This window comes from Astatotilapia calliptera, chromosome 13 (genome assembly GCF_964374335.1).
Source record: "Astatotilapia calliptera chromosome 13, fAstCal68.1, whole genome shotgun sequence".
Lineage (NCBI taxonomy): Eukaryota > Metazoa > Chordata > Actinopteri > Cichliformes > Cichlidae > Astatotilapia > Astatotilapia calliptera.
This window is the reverse complement of record NC_137434.1, coordinates 23,716,574-23,735,367: the sequence shown is the minus strand read 5'-3', so window position 1 is coordinate 23,735,367 and position 18,794 is coordinate 23,716,574. Positions and strand designations below refer to the sequence as shown.

Sequence of the window (18,794 nt, the reverse complement as noted above, 5' to 3'; positions counted from 1 at the left end):
CTGGCAACAATTCATTTTCTTTATAAATAAAGAGTATTATGTTTGGATATTAGCAGCTCTATATATAGCCTCCCATGTGAGTGTGGGGCTTGGCCATTTTTAATGCACTGTCAGTGTACACTGATGCCCCACAGCACCACTTAGTGGCAAGTGTTCATGTAGGCAAAAAGAAAAGAAAGAAAGAAAAATATACTGACACACAGTACAACCATATAACATTATTGCATTACATTATAGTCAAAATTTATACATGAATATACATTTTGAGTTCCAGATATAGAATCACACATTCTGTGTGTTGGGAAATGAATAGATGGCATTAAACAACAAGTTTCCAACGATAATGCACTTTTTGAGTATTAATTTTTAATCTTACTAACAGAAAAAAAGTGAAAATAGTATTTTTTTTATACACCAAACCACCCCCGCCCATTTTATATATGTATAATGTCCAGATTTAGCTCACTCCTAGAGTCTTTACTGAAAAGTAAGAAAGTAAGACAAAGATTAGTCAAAAAGATGACTCTTGGAACTGCAGAAGTAATAAACACTGAATCTTTACAATTTAGCACTAAGAAATATGTCAAAAAGAAGCTAACTCAATCTCAAACAACTGCTTCAACATTTGTGTTTAAAATGAGAAAAAAAAAACATTAGAAAATACAAAAAAGGACATGTTGTATGCTATAAATTGTACTGACCGGGTATCTCTCCAATATGATGATATGATACTTAAAACTTTACCCCATACTATAGTTTTTGAAGTTTCCTCCTGTGAAATATATGATGAAACATCCAAGGTTTCAATGGTCATGTCTGTTAGTCTGTCACATTAAATTGATGGAGTTTTGCTACTCTAGGATATATCCCATAATATAGATCCTCAGAGCTGTTTATAGAAAAAAAGAAAGAAATTACACTTTGGCTTTAAATTGTGACATTTGGAGTGGTTGTGCATTTGATCTACCTACAATTTTTAACAATACTTAAATGTATTTTCCAGCCCTGAAATTTTAATGTGGCTAGCTCCAATGTTAGAATTTTGATCTTTATCTATACTTTAAGAACTCACAAAATATTCATTGAAGGTAGAATTTTTCATGGCTTTATTAAATGTGATAAAGTTGTTGTACAAACAAAAATGAGCTGATTCTAATCAAGCTAGACACACTCACTGATTTTTTCATAGAATGACCCAATAGGTTCCTTATGTGAAAATATAATTCATATTCTATTATATTATCTGAGTTACTATTTTTATTAACGAGCTACAAACCTATGTAATTTATAAAATTAGTCTGAAGTTAAAAAACAAACAAACTCTGCACTGGTAATAATTTTTATCTTTTAATCCTTTTTTAATGTTTAAACTACTATACAGTTACATTTACTTCATTGTTCAGTTACAAGTTCCATTTCTGCATGCTTTTTGTCATACATTAAAAGACTAACCAACAGAGGGCAGTATAAAATCAGACATGTCAGACAGCTGGAGAGCCTTGAAGTCTAATTTTATTCCTCTAAAAATATCTTGTCATCTCTCAGTATAAACTTCTACTCAGCATTAATAACAAACATTTTTCACACTCATTATTTAATCCATGTACTTTCAGAAACTCACACTGTACACCTCAGCATATTTATATCTAAGATCTAGTTTTCTAATGACATAATGAAAACAAGAACAAGCTTGAAGAGAAACTGTATTTTAAAAAGGGTAAAAAATCAAAAAAAAAAAATCTACCAAGAGTACCACAAATATAACACAACAGTCTTTCTGTGTTTCTTACTTGTTCCTTTAACATATTCAGTCTTTGGAAGCACATATTCATCAAACATATTTCTCCTTACTTTTTAACAGCACCCATTGTTATTTAGAACACAACAGCTAAACCTCTGTGCTTCTGTCCAACAAACTTCATGGCTCAAACTTTCCTGGTCATTCTAATTTAATTTCTAGAGGCTGTGAGGTATCAAACCAACAGACAGAAGTCTGACTTTGATTGTGACCACTTCAGTGAAATGGCAACACCAGAACTGTGACCCCATTACTCCTAAATATGTCCTCGTTCCACAGCCGCTCTCTTTTCATGAACCCTTTCAGAAGGGCCAGTGCTTCTCTGTCTATCTACTTCCCCATGCATTCCCTCTGAATAAATTACAACTTTACAAAACAAAATACACATTTCTTCATCTGTGTTATTTGTTTAATAAAAGTTATGAATTTACATATAGTTGCAAAGTGCAACTATATGACTCTGGTGTGTCTAGGTGGTAAATAGAAGCAGTGATATCCAGTAACAAGTGTTCATTCAGTGACAGCCCAGGCACTTGTTGTTTGTGACCTGGGCTAAAAAGATAGCATTTCTCTCTAGTTATAGTGAGTGGAGGTATCTGACTTGTTGCAAGAGCAAACCTTGCCTTCACTTATAGACCCTAGCGAGCTGAGGTGTTTAAAAAACAGCATCATTTAAACACCCATGAGTGTACATGACTGAATAGGGCGAGTACTGTGAATTACATGTTATAAGATCCACCTACTCCAGTCTACATCACACAACATATATTTTTAGTGGTTTGAGCTTTGCTCATAATGGCATTCGTTCATTCATTGTTCACTTTTCAGACATTTCAAGTTTCAAAGAATAATTCAGTACAGGCTCTGTTTAGATGGGTTTTCCGCTAAATTAGTAGAAGAGATCTCCAGAAGCCTTACACAAACCTCCCCCAGGACAGGCATATGGTGGGCTATACAGTGTATGGCAATATAGTTTAAAACTAGTGTGACTCATTTAATCTGTTTGCAGCAAAATAAATGTGATAAGCAGCATTTTGAGCAAAAAAAAAAAAATCTTTTGTTCTCATTTAACTTAACTCACCTGTTTTTTATATTTCAATTTCATACTCAATTGCCATTTTATGTTACTTCAGCAGCTAATTTTTGCAGATGAGTCCTGATCTTTGCCCATCAGTTTCCCAAAGCATAAAACATCTTTAACTCCATGTTTTTTCTATCAACCAATTAACAAAATTGTCAGATATATTTCTGTCCATGATTAATTAGCCTTTTCATGAATATGAAGATGTCCAAGCATGGTACTGACTGCTTCATTGCCCTCAGATTGCCCCTGGCCTCCAGACACGGGGCTGAACACCTCCCTTGGTGGCCACAAATCGTGGTTTAGGTGCCTGTACTGGGTTGGACTTGAGTGGAGGCAGAGAGGCAAGGATGCTGAGCTCAGGAGCACTCTGAAACTGTTTGGCTGACTGGAGCCCAGTGGTATATGACACTGGAGCATAAGGTGTTGGGACTGCAGGGGGCACTGGGTTTGGAATGGGAGTGGCAGAAAATTTTGGAAGGTTGGGTGGTCCAGTTGATTGGGACAGAGGTGCAGCTGGGGTTGGTATACTGTCTGGTGCTGTTGTTAAGGCAGAGACTGGAGTTGGAGTGAAGGTTTCAGGAGGTGGGGAGGTCATGCCAGAGTGAGTCAAACGTTCTCCAAGGCAAGTAGCTGAGCGTGGTGCGAGGACTTTAGGAGCGAGAGATGGACCGGACATAGGTGTAGGTGTGGAGAATCGCTTGACCTCATAGACACGGGCTGTTTTGACGGGGATCTGCCTTGGTGAGGTCAAGGAGCTTCCCACCATTGGTGGTATGTAGTCACGCTGCTGGGCTTGGTAAGAAGGCATAGCTGCTAGATTAGCAGCGCTGCCCCCATAGTTAAACATGGCAGAATTGAGCTGATAGGGTTGCCTTCTCATGAAATCCAGTGCTTTGATGCCCTCTCTTGGAGAGCTTCCTCTACCCCTGTTGTCTGGCTTGTTTGTTTCTCTCTGAGGCCCAGTAGGGATAGATGGGGCCAAAAGTGGGTTGTACCCAATTGGGGGCGGTGCACGGACATTTGGGGAGTATTTCCATTGAGAAGGAAGTGAAGGATTGAGGGAGGAACCAAGGGGTTGTGTTGCACTGTGCATTGTCCCTTCCTTCTGGTAAGTAGTCTCAGGTGGAGTGTCCACTACATACATACCCATACGGCTCTGCCTTTTGGCAAACAGTTGGGCCCCCTTACCTCCTGCTTGGAGAATCTGTGGAGCTTCGTGAACAACTCGTGGTTTGGGTGCCACTGGAGGAGGCACCTTTCCTATGCCAGCCTCATCACTTCTAATTTCCTCAGAATCATCATAGATATTCTCGTCGGGTGGTTGGCCATAGTTGTGTCGGCTGGATCTGTCATCCAGATTCTGCACCATAGACAACAGTTCAGGATTGGGGGATTTCTTTTTAACATCTGGCACATTGAACATTGGTTTGGGTTTCCCATTACGCCTTCGAGCTTCAAGCAAGATTCCTGTGCGACCTGTTGGACCAGGAACTGGGGTTGGTGCTACAGTTTCAGACTGGGAGACCACTGACACTTGAGACAAAGGTGCAATTGAAGATTGCAGTGGTAGTTGAGCAACTGGTGTTTGAAGTGGAGACACTGTGATAACTTGGTCAGCTGACACAGGAATTTGGGATGTAGGTGGACCAGGGACTAGAATCACTGGTACATGTGGTGCTGGTGGTACTGATGGAATAGAGGCTGGAGTCACAATTGGAAATGGAGCCTGCTGAACAGTAGTAATTGGTGGTGTTGACTGCACACAAGTAGAAAGGGATGGAGGGTGGTAGGTAACAGGAGCTTCTGGCTTTGAGACCAAGGAACTTTGAAGTATGGAAGTTTGTGGCGAGATCACTGATGAAGTACCAGGGGATAGCTGTGAAGTTCCTGCTGTATTGTTAATGTCTAGTTCATATGTAGTGGAAAATGGTGGCGGCACAACAGCTGTTGAGGCAGGACGCTGGGTTGTCTTTGTGACAGGTGGCCGGAACGTCACAGGGGCAGTTGCAGCCCGAATGCTGATAAAGCCAGGGGTAAAAGGACGTGCTGTCCTGTTGAGAACATTACTCACAGGTAGTTCTGGCAATGGTGTTTCGGCTGGTTGACCAGGACTGGTCAGAATGGTAACTGAGGCAGTAGCTGGTTTGGGTGCCACTGGTGGAGATGACTCCTCCATGCTAGCTGTGCTGACTGCAGAGTAGGATAGGTCTCCATTAGTCATTCCACGGGATGCAACAGGAACTGGACCTGGGGCTTGTGATAGGATTGATTGTGTGGATATAGTTCCAGGTAGTGTTATGTGCTGAGGTTGTAAGTTTATTTGTGGCTCTACTTCTTGTTGTGACTGGAGTATCTGAGGTTCCTCATGGACTTGGGATTGTGGAGGTATTTGAGGTTTTGCTGCTTCTGCCTTCTTGGCATGCTCAGCAACCCTTTTTCTCTGTTGCTCAAATAACTGGGCACCCTTGCCCACAGTGTCACTCAAACCTGGACTCGGAGCATCCTCTGCTCCATCCCCACGACCTTCAGTACCTGCTGTTGCCCTCTTTTCCAGCATATCCAGATAGTCACTGTCCCAAGTCGGGTCCGGAACTGATGAAAAACCTTCCTCATCAAACTCAGATTCACTGCCAGGAAGTACCCCATCCTCCTCTTGTGAGTCCTGACACCTGTCCTCATCAACACTACCAAAGCTAGTGAGTGTGTACTTCTTGGAGCGCTGCCTTCTCTTCTTGAACATTAGCACACCTTTTGAGTGAGGATTAGGAGCATCTGTCAGAAGAGAGGCGATTGTTCTACACTTGCTTTTGGCTTCCTTTACTTGTTTGTCTTGCTGTGTATCCCCTCGATTCAGTTCTGCAGGATATGAAAGTCAAAACTATTAGAAGTTGTTATGCAGTGGCATAATGTAAAGTAAATCTTAGGGTCAGAATTTCAAAAGGAAAAGATTTAGCCTTTGAAAGAATGAACTCTGACATAAGCTTCTAAACCTGTCCTGTCTGCCTGTCCAACAGGCATCCATCTCTTAACTTGCCACAGTAGCACTTCCAGGAAAATTCCACAGAAGCTTTGAGCTTATCACATTAGCTAAGGTGAAGGATAAATTTGCACATTGTTAGGGTCATGTACTCTGACATCTAACTTTAATGAAAGTATTTGCATTCTAATGGAAACTTTGATGTCATAGGTGACTGGAAGGAGAACTTCAAAAGGCATACATACCATATCCTTTAACTTGTTATGGTATTAAACAGATCATAGGCAATCTAATTCTATTACCCTGGTATAAATGCCACATGAAGCGGAATTTTAATTTGTTTAGGACATGGTTCTTAAGTAGGACATTAGAATGTCAGTGATGGCAAGGAGGAATTCCAAGAATCAATTAAGGATGATAGACAGAATGACAAATTTTAGGAAAGAATGCTTAGTCATTTTCTGTGCTTTCATCACTATCGCATTTTTTTAACCTCTCTTCAAAGATTGTGAAACTATTGAGTCAAGGTTTATGTAAGCACATCATTTTAATTGATGCATTTTGAAAAGCATAAAAATGCATTTGCAATTTTAATAAGAACCAAAGTACATCATATTGAGTATTACAGAACAAATCACATATTATTGTTCTTTCAATATACAGTAAGAAAAAAAAAGTAAGAAAAGAGTAAAGGGGATGAGAGCAGCAAGAGCTCTAGATATTATCCTCGGTTTGCCACCTGATATCAAAAAGCAGTTGGTTTTCTGGGCTCCTAGGTTGATTGCTGGGGTTTTTACATAACTGGAGGAACATGCGTTAAACTATATGACTATGCCCTGTTATCAGATTTGACACCCACCCACTTTGAGCTTCAAACCTCAAAAAACATTTATGCGTGGCTAGTTTTGCTAATTGTCATATTAAACAAATCACACTGGACACGTTAGTCTTTTTGATTAAGCTTGATTAAGCTTCATATCACACTATTCCGACAGTATTGGTACAATTAATTTGGTATCAGTGATGTTTCCAGAGTATCAATGGATATAAATAGCTAATGACCAGCTTCAAAACTCGGCTGGTGACTCTAGGGTAATTATAAACAGGTACCATATATAGATAAATACTGTAGTTCCAAAACTGATCTGTTTTAGCTCCCTAAAGCGCTGTTTTAAATCAATAACTGACCTCTCTTGACGCACTGTTTAGAAAAAGGTAAGGCGTATTTGTTTGATTTTTAATTTTTGGATCATTTGTATCATAATCATAAACTCCCACCAAATCATAATAGGATATTTATTTAACTTTTACATGTGAGGCACAAGTTGATCCCAGTGGCCTTCTCCAGGTGTACTTACTGGCTTGCTTGGCCTTTTCCATGTATGTTGTTGTAAGCTCATCATCGATGGGTTTATTCACAGGACCCACCATGGGCACGAGCTGGTTACGGGAGCCAAGCATCAGAGCCTCCTTTGCCCTCTCAGGGGATACCAGTGGCACATTGGCAGGCTCTAAAAAGCCACTATCCTCCTCTTGCCCTGCATCCCGTGGCCCTTGGTCATCTGCTGAGGATATGATAGAGGAAGTCTCTGTCGATGTCTGGGAAGACCACATTCCGGGACCATGAGGTTGGTAAATCACTTCCCTTCTAGCCACCCCTGGCAGACCTCCTCCTCCATTTCCCTCTCCACCATCCAATAAACGGGGGTAAACATGTGCATCTGGAGCGCTGTCATAGCCACTCATTTCTGATGTCTCCCCACCCTCAGGAGAGGTTCGTCCTGTGGGTTTCCCAGGGTTGGAGTTGCTGGGGCTTCTGCGTTTCTGCCTGCGTTGTCTCTCGTAGCCTGCCACATCTGCATCACTATCAGTCTCGCCATAGTAAGCCTCGCTCCCAGGTGGCGATGTCAAGCCGCTGGTTAGGGTGGAGCGGCTACGATGGACTTCGCGGACAGGTGCATGGTGAGGGTGATTTGGTGACATAGCTCGCAGAGCAGCACGGTACTCTTTGTCTATTCGGGGAGATGGGGCTCGGGTCACAAGCACCACAGACTGAAAACCAGCAGGTGCCCTGAAAACGTGCAAAGGTTAAAATAGTATTAATGTCAATTAGTACCTTTGAATGTGATATCATAACTTTTTTTATTTTTAGTATACGCTGTCTTCTTGTTTTTTAATTCATTTTAAATACAGGGCAGCAAGTATCAAGTCAGTGCATTTTACACTTTTCTTTATCTATTACAATGAGCTGCTGATGCTTTAAGATTGAGAAGAGTTTACTTTCTCTTGTTCTTCTGACCTTTTGACCCGGATGTGTAATATCCCAGGGGAACTGTCGATGAGGTTCATGGCCTGGGCATGGGAGAGCATTGCACATGGCTGCTCATTGATGGAGACCAGCTCATCAGCCTCCCGCAACCCAGCCCTGCATGCCTTGCTGCGTTTGCGCACCTGCATATAGGCAAAACAAGTTAAAAGCTGAAATACTAAAAATAACTGAAAATCTAAATTTTTTGACCCGTTGTATGAAGAAATATTGTTTCAGTCATTTGGTACAAGTCCCTGATAACCTACAAGAAGAGACATCCAGGACTATTTAGAATAGAATAGAATAGAATAGAATAGCCCTTTATTGTCCTTGTACATGTACAATAACATTTTATGTCTTAAATCAGGTATAAAGGCCTTGCAAGCAGAAGTTTTTAATAATAAAAGAATGAGAATAGACTTCCTCAGTAAACCTTCCTTAGTAAAAGGAAGTAAACTTCCTTTCTCTGTTTTAAATTAATAGTGATTACATGCTACCAAAACAAAATACCTTTACTGTGAAATACCTTTTAAATATTTAGAGTGTGCAACTGTTCATATCCTGCTGAATGATGTCATATTTACTTTTTATTGTTCCAGGATTTTATGAAACTAAACATAACTTGAGGCCAAGTCTCAGCCCTGCCACCTTACTTTGAAGGGCTGTACAAGTTGTATAGTACAGAGTTGTGATAATTTTTTCCCAGAGAATGATCAGGGAAAGACCAGCTTTTGTAACGCTTTTGATTAGAAAATTAAAAAAACAACAGAGCTATGCTGCTGTCTTGGATTGGTTTGTGATAATGACTGACAAAGACAGAGACCAGATTCTGCACTGACAGCTCGATCTTGCTGCAGACATATGCCACATATTACAGCTCGAGTGGAGCTCTCATACACACTTTAACAAGGAAATGCCAGCCAGAAGCCATCTTCATTTGGTGCTTTGCTATTTGTGCCCAAGGTCTGTCAGGACCGTGGCGTTTTGCCCACTCTAAACTGCCTCAGGTCTGTGCAAGCTATAGTAAATCTAAAACAGAGGCCTGAAGATGTTCCTATTTTTTAAGCTAACAGTGCAGTTTTGATTACGCTCTACGAAGGCATATATGAAAGAAATTTTTAATATTAGAATTAGTAGATGGAGAAGCATTGCTTTGGTTACCTTAACTAGTTTTCTTTCCAGCTATTCTAGTTTGTCTGTAATTAAATCCCATGTCCCCATTTAGCTAAGCCTTTTAAAATGGTCCGTGCTTACTTGTGGCAGGGATGTCTGTTATTCATTCACGCAGTCACTTTGTGGCCACAAATCATAACAGTTATAATAGCCTTACATGCGTGCACACATTCACCACATGGGGAAGTACAAAAATACACTTAAAGTCATATAAATAAACATAGAAGCATGCACATGCTGTCTCAACGGCACAGACCCAGGACTGACACACCAGCTCTTTTCAGTGCAGCCACACACTGCTCCACCTGTTTGGGATGATATAGTGTGAGACCTGACAAGATTACAGCTTCCTCCTCTCAGGGGTGAAGGAGCACATTGTTTTAGATGATCAGACAGAACCAGCTGTCCACCTTCGTAAAGGTGACTTGGTGTCCCGAGGCCAGCTTGTCTACATGTCACTCTTCATAACTCAACAACGTAGAATCACTCATGAAAACATATTAAAAGTTTACTTAGACAATCTAAGCCAGTAACATTTTCCAAAGGATAATTATTTTGCCAGTGCAAATATTATATATGAACTCAACTGTGGAAGATAATGAGTTACAGTACAGGTATATATCAGTGCATTATACAAATAAGGATGCAAGATTCATTGCACAGAAGAACTGGCCATACTAACATTTGAAATTGAAAAAACAGGATAATTTGAAAATTATCCTGTATCCTGTGAAAAAACAGGATATAATACAATTTCCCTGACCTACTGTGCCAAGTAGATAGATTCCTGTATTTTGTAATATAGAGATCATTTTTAAAGGGGGGGGGGGCTTCATTTGAATTAACACCACGCCATATGTGATGTCAGAGCAGCAACAATCTGGAGTAAAAGATGTCAAACGATTAGTAATTCTTTTTGATGTGAACCTACAAGGAAGTGACGATTAGCATCAAGACGATTAGTGCATGTTCAGAAATAGTGTATGAGGCTAATTTTTAAATACTGAGCTGAAACATACACCTTGGCTGACCTAGAGACCTGATGCTTCTCAGCTATAAATAGCCACCTTCAAAAGTACTTCTGCTCAGTCAACAATTATGGAAAGTATGTGTGGATGAATCTATTTTTCATATTATGCTAATATACATTCATAAAGTGTGTGCAATATAATGTGTTCAATACAAACAAATGTACATATTAAGTCAGAAAATAAAAAGAGAAGCTTATATCAGAGGTGCTATTTTTTATATACTTGGGAGCCAAATGAATCCTTTTATCCAGTATATGTTCCCCATCTCATATCATGCCACATTCTGAAATCCTAAATGGAGATCAAGACTGAAATTTGGACTGCTCCATTTCTGCCAAGTGTTGGTACCAAATTATTGCCCATGAAGAATTTGCTTTTGGAGAGTAAAATGAGCTGAGTGACTCCATGTGAGAATTCGAAGGTTAAATATTTCCTTTACCTTCAGTGGACTCAAGGAAATGTGAATATTTAACTAGTCTGCAATTCTCAAAAATGGAATAAAGATTTTTTTTAACATTATAAACAAATATATTATAAAGAAATAACCTGAGGTCACTACATTTTGCTTACTTGTATGTTTTTCACTCTTGTAATTTTACTTTACAATAAAAAAAACCAACTGAATGTATCCTTCAAGATTATCGGGTGTGGCCAGGTTAATTGAAGCGTTTCTTGAATGAAATTATGATGTTGTTCAGAGGTGTAGGGCGCACTGTGGCCAGCAACAGAAAAAAATATTTTCTGCAAATGTTACTTGATTTCTGGGTTACTATCATTTTCTTTAATGCTGAGCTTAACAGGCAAAGCAGTCAGAGGAAGATATGCAACAGGGTGGCCTAGCATTCCCACCTATCTGTACTTGAAGTTTAAAGTTCACCCAATCAATCATCAGTACAACTCTACATAAAAAAAGTTTTCAAACAAGATGATGACTCATATTCAGGCCCCAAACCAACATTGAACACTGCCAATGTTCCTTTAGCTCTACACAATAAAACTCTGTTGCTGTTTCTCTTCTGCTTGGTGACGCTATTGACTTTAACACTGTTTTGTTCTTTTCACTGTTGTCTTAGCAAACTGTGAAATACTGGCTTCTGTCCAACATACTGAGTGACTCGCCTTACCTTCGCTACCTGGAGTGGTTTCTGGTGTTCCACGCCTCCCTGGAGACGAAACCCCCATGGCGCTCCACCAGACAATGTAATTATCACTTCCTCTACAACCATTGTTCTTCTCTCTGGATCTTCTTTTTTATCTTTTCTTCTTTTTTGTAGTTATTTTCTTTTCTTCTAAGGTTTTTAATCATTCATCTGAGGACCCCCCTCAGTGCTTTGGCCCTAGTCAGGGCCCCATCGGAGAGCTCTGGCCTGCTCTCGCCTAGCACACTGTCCGGATGCTGACTTCCCTCTGAGCTCGCACTCACACCTGAACACACAAACATGCAAGCACACACACGCACACACACACTTCTGTGTGCCCACCCATACTCCGTGTCAGCCAACTACCATCGCCAAAGGAAAAAGAGAGGGAGAAGGAGAGAGAAATATGATGGGAGGGGGTCTGTGTCTGCTTACACAGAGGAATGCCTGCCCCAAATGAGGGAGGGGAGGGTCCAGCTCAACACTTGTCCTGTCACTCAGACCTGTGCCACTGGGTGCTGTCCTATTTTTGAAATTGGAAGGCACCGCCACCTTCAATGTCTTGCCTGCTCCTCTTCAGATCAATGCAAAGTTACCATTCAGAACATCCAAATGCCAGTGTTTCATATCTGGCATTTTAGGTCGGTAGTAACCTTTAGCAGAGTCACTCTCCCATCTCGCGACAGCTTTGCCATGAGTGAAGACACCACTTATGATTAATTACTTTAAATACATTTTTTTCTGTTGAGAAACATTATCCATGTGGACAGTAAGTGGAGATTGTGGCGCCGTCAGTCATTAGTGCATGCATTCTGCCAGATCCTCTGGAAACATGCAAGGCTGTCATCATAGAGTCTTTGGAAGAAATACTAATGCTCTGGATGAAGAATCTGCATTGCTACACTGAGATTTGACCAAAGTTTATCCACAAGCATTCACATTATTGACTGAATGGCACATACAGAAGTATCCCATGATCACATAATTGTTTAAAAATAAAATGAAAAAGTTGTTTTGCTAAAAGATTTTTGGAACAGTTTGTTGTTAATTAAATTAGAGGTAATATAACGCCTCTCTTTGCAGGCAGACATGCATCCCACCGCATGTTTACCTTTATGCACATCGATCGGTCACAGCTAGATGCCACATTCACACACGCAGCCAAACTCTTGGATATGTTGGCTGCTGCAGATAGTCTGAACAGAGACATTTCACACACAAACCAAGCTAAGAGACTGGATGTCTGAGAAGCTGTACCTTAGTGCACAGTGATGCTTTGTGCTAAACGCTGCTGTCACAAAGTGCCATAAGTGGCACTCAGAAAATCCTGAATCAAGTCAATTGTAGAAACATAACTCTACTCGGGGGGAAGCTTTTTAAATTCTTAGGCAAAGTGAGCAAGTGCTTTTTACCAGATTTGGCTATGTAAAGTTTATATGCAGTTCTTATGCTTTTTAAGCATTGGTGATATGTCTAGTAATTATTAATACTTTAAGTGTGGCCTAAAGCAACAGATGTCTTCATAGTGTTTTTTTTTAACACTGAACACGAGTCACAAGATGAAACAATGACAAAAGTTTTGATTTTAAGTTAAGGATGATCCAGAGTAAAATTGGTCCTTTTTTTTTTTTTGCTTTGTTTGTATCTTTTCTTAATTTCATGTCATTTTAATGATTTGATCTTAAACTTCATCCAATTAAAATAGATTGCATTAAAAGAAGTTCAGTGCATGTAAACTTGTTTAAATTATGTTGTATTGTCCTTTGGGGCACTGACAGACCTTTTAAACCTGTTGATGGAGGGTGAATGATCCTCTTGCAAGAAAGCCAACACTGCTATTATCAATGCGGTGGGAGGTTACCGATGATAGTTGCTCCCTTTGGCAGCCTTGCTCTGCAGCTGTTTCCAGACCTCAGGATAGTAACCAGGATCAGTCCTGGGTCAGCCACTGAGAAAAAAATGTCACACTGTCTTCCTAGAGCCAATGTCAGATCTAATAGAATACCACAGTTAAAGAAGGTACTGAACAAAACTGATACACCGTATTTTATTATTTTTATTTGATGCATTAGAACAAGTGTGGTATTAGTGGGACCTCTGAACCAACAGTTGGGAAGAGTAGTTGTGGTAATTGCTCCCCCTAGTGGTTAAAAACATGCTTGCTCTTAGCATCCCTGAGTTTTTACATAATTTCACAGTTTTAATGGTAATTTCTGTCTCTTTTGAGGTTAAAAAAAAGCCAATATCATTACATAATTTTAGAAGTTACAGAGAAATTTCTAATACCATCTTTCTGGAGAATACAAATTCTCCAATCCATATGAATCCAAACACTAATATTGGTAATAATGTTGGGAAAAACTTGAAGGATCTCTGACTGTCTGGGAAGTCAGACCATTTCCAGACACTCTCACAGAGCAGTGAGAAATGTTTGAATACAAAAATACATTTGTGATATTGTATGACCGACTTGCACAGTTAAATAAACACAGTGTGTCTTTGCTGAAAGGGACTATGTCTCTGCTAAACTAAACACTGCAGTGTGAATAGTTGTGGTTTCAGTTAGAAAAACTGCATAAGTCAGGAAGAGGTCTGCTCAGTCATTCTATCCAGGACAGGAGCTGCCTGCCTGGAAGCATGTTTTTTTTCCTTTTTCTTTTCTGTGGACATGGGAGAATTTCTAAATGATGCAGTGTCTTTGTCCTGCTCATGTTTCCTTTGTTAGTTTGTGTGTGCCCATCTCTTCTTTCAACATTTTTTTTCCACTTTTTTATTGTTTACCTTTTCTAGCATTACACTTCAAAGAGCTGCAGACATTTTCTCTGTTCCCTGCAGCTTGTTTTTCTAATAAATAACTTCTCTGTTGTCCAACTGGCCTTGCCAAGAAGAATTTGATAGACAGATTGGTGGAGTAGCAGCAGACGCCGACTCTGCCCTTTCACTGTGGCATCTGTGCCAGGATGGCAGATACTGCCAACCAGTCACTGCCAGACCTTCGCCCCAGCTCAGATGGGGTGAAAATGAGATTGCCATTCTAATAAACATGTTGTAAACTGAGCTTTGTGTAATGTCAAGCACAAATTAACATTATGGATGTGTTTTATGTGGAAAATAAGAGTAATGAATATATTTAGACTGCTCAAAGAGACATAAATGAAGAGGATAGCGTGTCATAGTGGCGGGAATACACGCATTCCAAATGAAATTATCATTTTAAACCTTCTGCTTTCAGAAATTGATTTTTACAAAACAGCTTTAAAGAATCCAAAAACATATTTTATTCAAGTTTTAAGAATCTCATATTTTTAAAATCTCAAGTTAAAAAGCTGCAGATTCCATGTGGTGGAGGAATAATTATATCATTCTTCAAATATCCTAATAGAATTTGTTCTTTGAATTAATTTGATTATTTAAGCATTCTGGTGAAGGCTGGGTCTGTCCTCTGTTATTTTCTTCAGCAGGCTGGTTATATACTGTATATATATAAATCTTTGTCCGTTAAATGTACATCATTTTGAGGTCTATCTTAACTGCAAAGTCATTTTAGGTTGGATCTGTGACACTATTAAAGGGATATCTTTTAATTGTTTTGAAAAGATTTATTTTAACAATAATTTGTTGCTTTGATTGCAGCCACTTACTGACTCTTTTACTCTGTGACTCTAGCCTTTTTTCCTGTAATCCTGAACTCTTGACCCCAGTCTGTGACAGACTGCTGCATCTCTCCCAGGACTCCCACTGTCCTCAGAGAGATGACTCCTGTATCATCTGCTTCATGACACAGGTGGCCCCTCTTAACCTCCTTGTGCTGTCACACCAGTGAGTCACACAAACAAATACATACACACACATCCAAAGTCACCCAAAATAACAGTGCAGACCATCTGTCCTAAAATATGTTATACAGGTCACTCAAACTAAGCTCTGATTGGTCAGAGATTTATACTTCAGTTCACTGGTTGCTATGCAAACATGGACCTTTCCTCCTGTATAAGAACTTACTGTATTTCAGGTGGCTTTATCTTAAACCAACCACTAAATAAATAAAAATTCTTTACCATTAATGATACTTTAATGTCCTCAGCGAACCTTATATTACTTGTGTAATGGTACAGTACCTTCGTTACTCTGATATTTACCAGGAAAAGTGCTTTTTTAAATGTTTAAAATGTAGTGAAAAGTTTAACAAAGCTGACAGTCTATGCCATTATAGCTTCCAATACTGAACTGAAGGTTAAAGTGAACGTGCTACATGTTACATACTCTCAGTGCAAATGTGTTGCTGGTATGTTTGTCATAATCACAATCTTAGATCAGCATATTGGTACTCTACAGTGTATGCTGTAGACTTTTTTTAATTCCACTTGTGTCGAGGGAGAACATGACTGCCACTGCAATCATTGCGTGTTCCATTCAATAGCTGTAAAGAAATGTCAATACAAAGGCCAACCTTGCAGGTTGCAGGATTCATCATCTAGTGATATGATTATTTGTACAAAATGTTGTTCGACCTGTAAAGCCTCAGCTCCGTGTAATCAGTCCAGCACTGAGAAAATTGAGTCTGGACCAAAGTGGTTCGGTGATGAATGGAGTGACATTCGTATAGCACTTTGTTAGTTTTACTGATGACTTAAAGCAATATGAGTCACATTCATTCATATACTTTACTCTGTGCATCCGGCACATCTCTCTATCCTGCACAGATGAAATTGGGAAACTTAGGATTTGGTTCTTGCAAAAGGACACGGAAGCTCAGACTCAAACCACCAACCATGGTGACCAGTGAACAAGCCACTCTGTTTCCTGAGTCACAGTTCTGGATCTAACTGGAATAACTAAAGTTTCCTGAATATTCTGACCATGAACATCTTCATAGGATAAATGAAATTGTGGGATAAGGATTTTAATGAATTGTTCTTTTTCACATAGATTTATGTTGAATTAAGGCCTTAATCGCAGATAGTTTTTCAGTTACTTTACAAGCCTGAACCTGCTTTAAACTCTGAGTAATCTGATAATTGCAGCTGCTTCCAGGAATAAATCCTTAGCCAAAAACTGCAACTATATTTAAATAAGCACATCTTTCTCTTCCACAGCATGTCTTTTATCCTGTCTTCCTTCTCTCACCCTAACCGGCTGCTGGTTGCTCATATAGGGTCATATGATTGTTGGGTTTTTCTCTGTATGTATTATTGTAGGGTCTGCCTTACAATATTAAGCAGCTTGAGGTGACTGTGGATTTGATTTGGTGGCATATAAATAAAATTGAATTGAATTAAATTGAGTTGAGTTGAAAGAAAATCTGCATCATGCATTATTTCTTTAATCCTCACGGTGGCACTCTCCACTGACTGTATCACTTTTGTAGTTCATTTTTGATGAGTCAAAGCCAGCACTTATTCTCCTCGAGGGAAACGTCTGATAGGATGGAAAGGTCCAGGCTTTAAAAAAGACGAGGAGAAGGACGCAGAAAAGTTTAACCAAAGTTTTTGAATCTGACATAAGGCCACCAGCATCCTCCATGTGGGTGGTTTGTTAGATGTGATGAGCCTGAGTAATCCTTCAACCCTTCAGCCTCTTCTTGTCAATCCATCACAGTGTAAGGTGAGGAGAATAGGGAGTGGATTGAGTTTCTGCTGGCTGCAAGATGATCCTTGAGTATTTAAGGAGCAGCAGAGCCAGGGTTTCTGTCAGTGTCACCTTCACGGCTGATGGGAGTGACAGTGTTTGTGTGATATCTCAGAGCCCATATCTGCCAGCTCCACTGGTGTACTGAAGAGGCAATGTTTTGATCACTTAGGTTTAGATGGCAAATTCTGTGTTTAGTTTGCCATGCGCGTCTATGTGCATAGGTTCAGTGGAGTTGTGTGTTTACACTGAACATGACTTGAACGAAAGCCTATTTCCTCACTTTAGTGACAAGTTTTGAAAACACCTTAAAACTGTATATGGCTCAAAGCGTATTAGACAAAAGTTCAGTTATAATTATTAGCTGCTATTACAGCAAGTTAGCCCTCAACTTTGGTCCAGACTGATGTATATTTTGAGTACAATGAAGGATGGAGCCTACTGTCATATTTAATTTTTCATGTAGCACCACCATAAGGTTGACACTGTTATCTTTTACTGAAATGCATTGGATTGCCAATAAATTTGGTTCAGATATCCATGGTGCCCTGGGTTTGAACCCTAACATTAATAACTGCAGACTTTTTCTGTAGCGCCAGCAGCTATAGTCAAACTTTTCACTTATTCTTGATTTATCATGTGAAATATTAAATTGCTTCTCATGCTGAGGTTTATTATAGACATCCATGCTGCCATCAGGATATTGGCAATAACTTTGATGCCCATCTGGCTTCCTCTAATTTTATCAACTGGTGAAGGCTGCAGATTGTTTAATACTTTGTTTTATGATCAGCCCACTCACTAATGTCAGTAAGTTACTTTGTGAGATGCCTCAGAGTGAAGTGATTTCCCAAAGACCAGCTAAAGCTGGGGATTGAACCTTCAAACTCTGCTTGGCTGTAGAATATGACCCACTCTATTGTCCGGTCGAGGAAGTAGAGCGGTCATAAATTTCAAGGAAAGAACATAGCGCATATATATGATATGTTATCATTTGGTTAATGTTATGTATCTGACCATAACATTACTCACCCATGATTTAGGAAAAGACTATATATAAAAGACAGACAGATCCACTTATAACTCTATTTTGTTTGTGGACAAAATTTGTGTTTGAAGACACTACACACTCCTACAGTAGTGATTCTTCAATTGTAAGATAGCCAGCCTTAAAGCATGGCTTGCTTTATTGTTTATTTTTCTCTACATGGGATCATATGTACAAGATTGTGCACCATGCTTGAATAAAGACAACTTAAAACTAGAAAAAGACATCATAAACTAATCCGTTTATGCTCTCTTTTGCTAGTTTATTTAATCAAGGCTGCATTCAAAATTACAAATATATAATAAAAATCAGAAACTTAAATTTGCACCTAATAATATACCAAATCTATACTATTTCCAGAGGAATATATTTTAATACAATGTATCATTTACTTACATAAATTGTTTGCAAGCACAGGATACTATAAACATCCAACTCAGTATACAGAGCTGTACTGACATGGCTGGAGAGCGGCTGAGGCAGCTGAGAGCTAACCTCAAACATTTTTTAGTTAGTGTTGTGAATACAAACGTTTTTAATTTGCCAGAAATAATAATTTCTTTCTTTTTTTTTTCAAATTTGCAAATCTTAAAACAGGTCAGATTAGG

General features: G+C 39.4%; 1 protein-coding gene across 1 annotated transcript; it reads right to left on the bottom strand.

Annotated features, from left to right (window-relative positions):
* Window positions 1–1,334: 1,334 nt before the first annotated feature.
* On the bottom strand, window positions 1,335–11,924 carry synpo2la (synaptopodin 2-like a). The gene is made up of 4 exons (XM_026189992.2): window positions 11,496–11,924; window positions 8,159–8,310; window positions 7,218–7,930; window positions 1,335–5,738 (listed from the first exon to the last, which is right to left on the bottom strand). The coding sequence occupies exons 1-4, from the start codon at window positions 11,595–11,597 to the stop codon at window positions 3,118–3,120; spliced, it is 3,588 nt and encodes a 1,195-aa protein (XP_026045777.2). The 5' UTR covers window positions 11,598–11,924; the 3' UTR covers window positions 1,335–3,117.
* Between the last annotated feature and the right edge of the window lie 6,870 nt (window positions 11,925–18,794).

Coding starts and splice junctions, on each gene's coding strand:
- synpo2la (XM_026189992.2), bottom strand. CDS start 11,597: ATGGTTGTAGAGGAAGTGATAATTACATTGTCTGGTGGAGCGCCATGG. Junction 8,311..11,495: donor AACCACTCCAGGTAGCGAAG/GTAAGGCGAGTC, acceptor GCCTATATGCAG/GTGCGCAAACGCAGCAAGGC. Junction 5,739..7,217: donor GGAAAAGGCCAAGCAAGCCA/GTAAGTACACCT, acceptor CATATCCTGCAG/AACTGAATCGAGGGGATACA.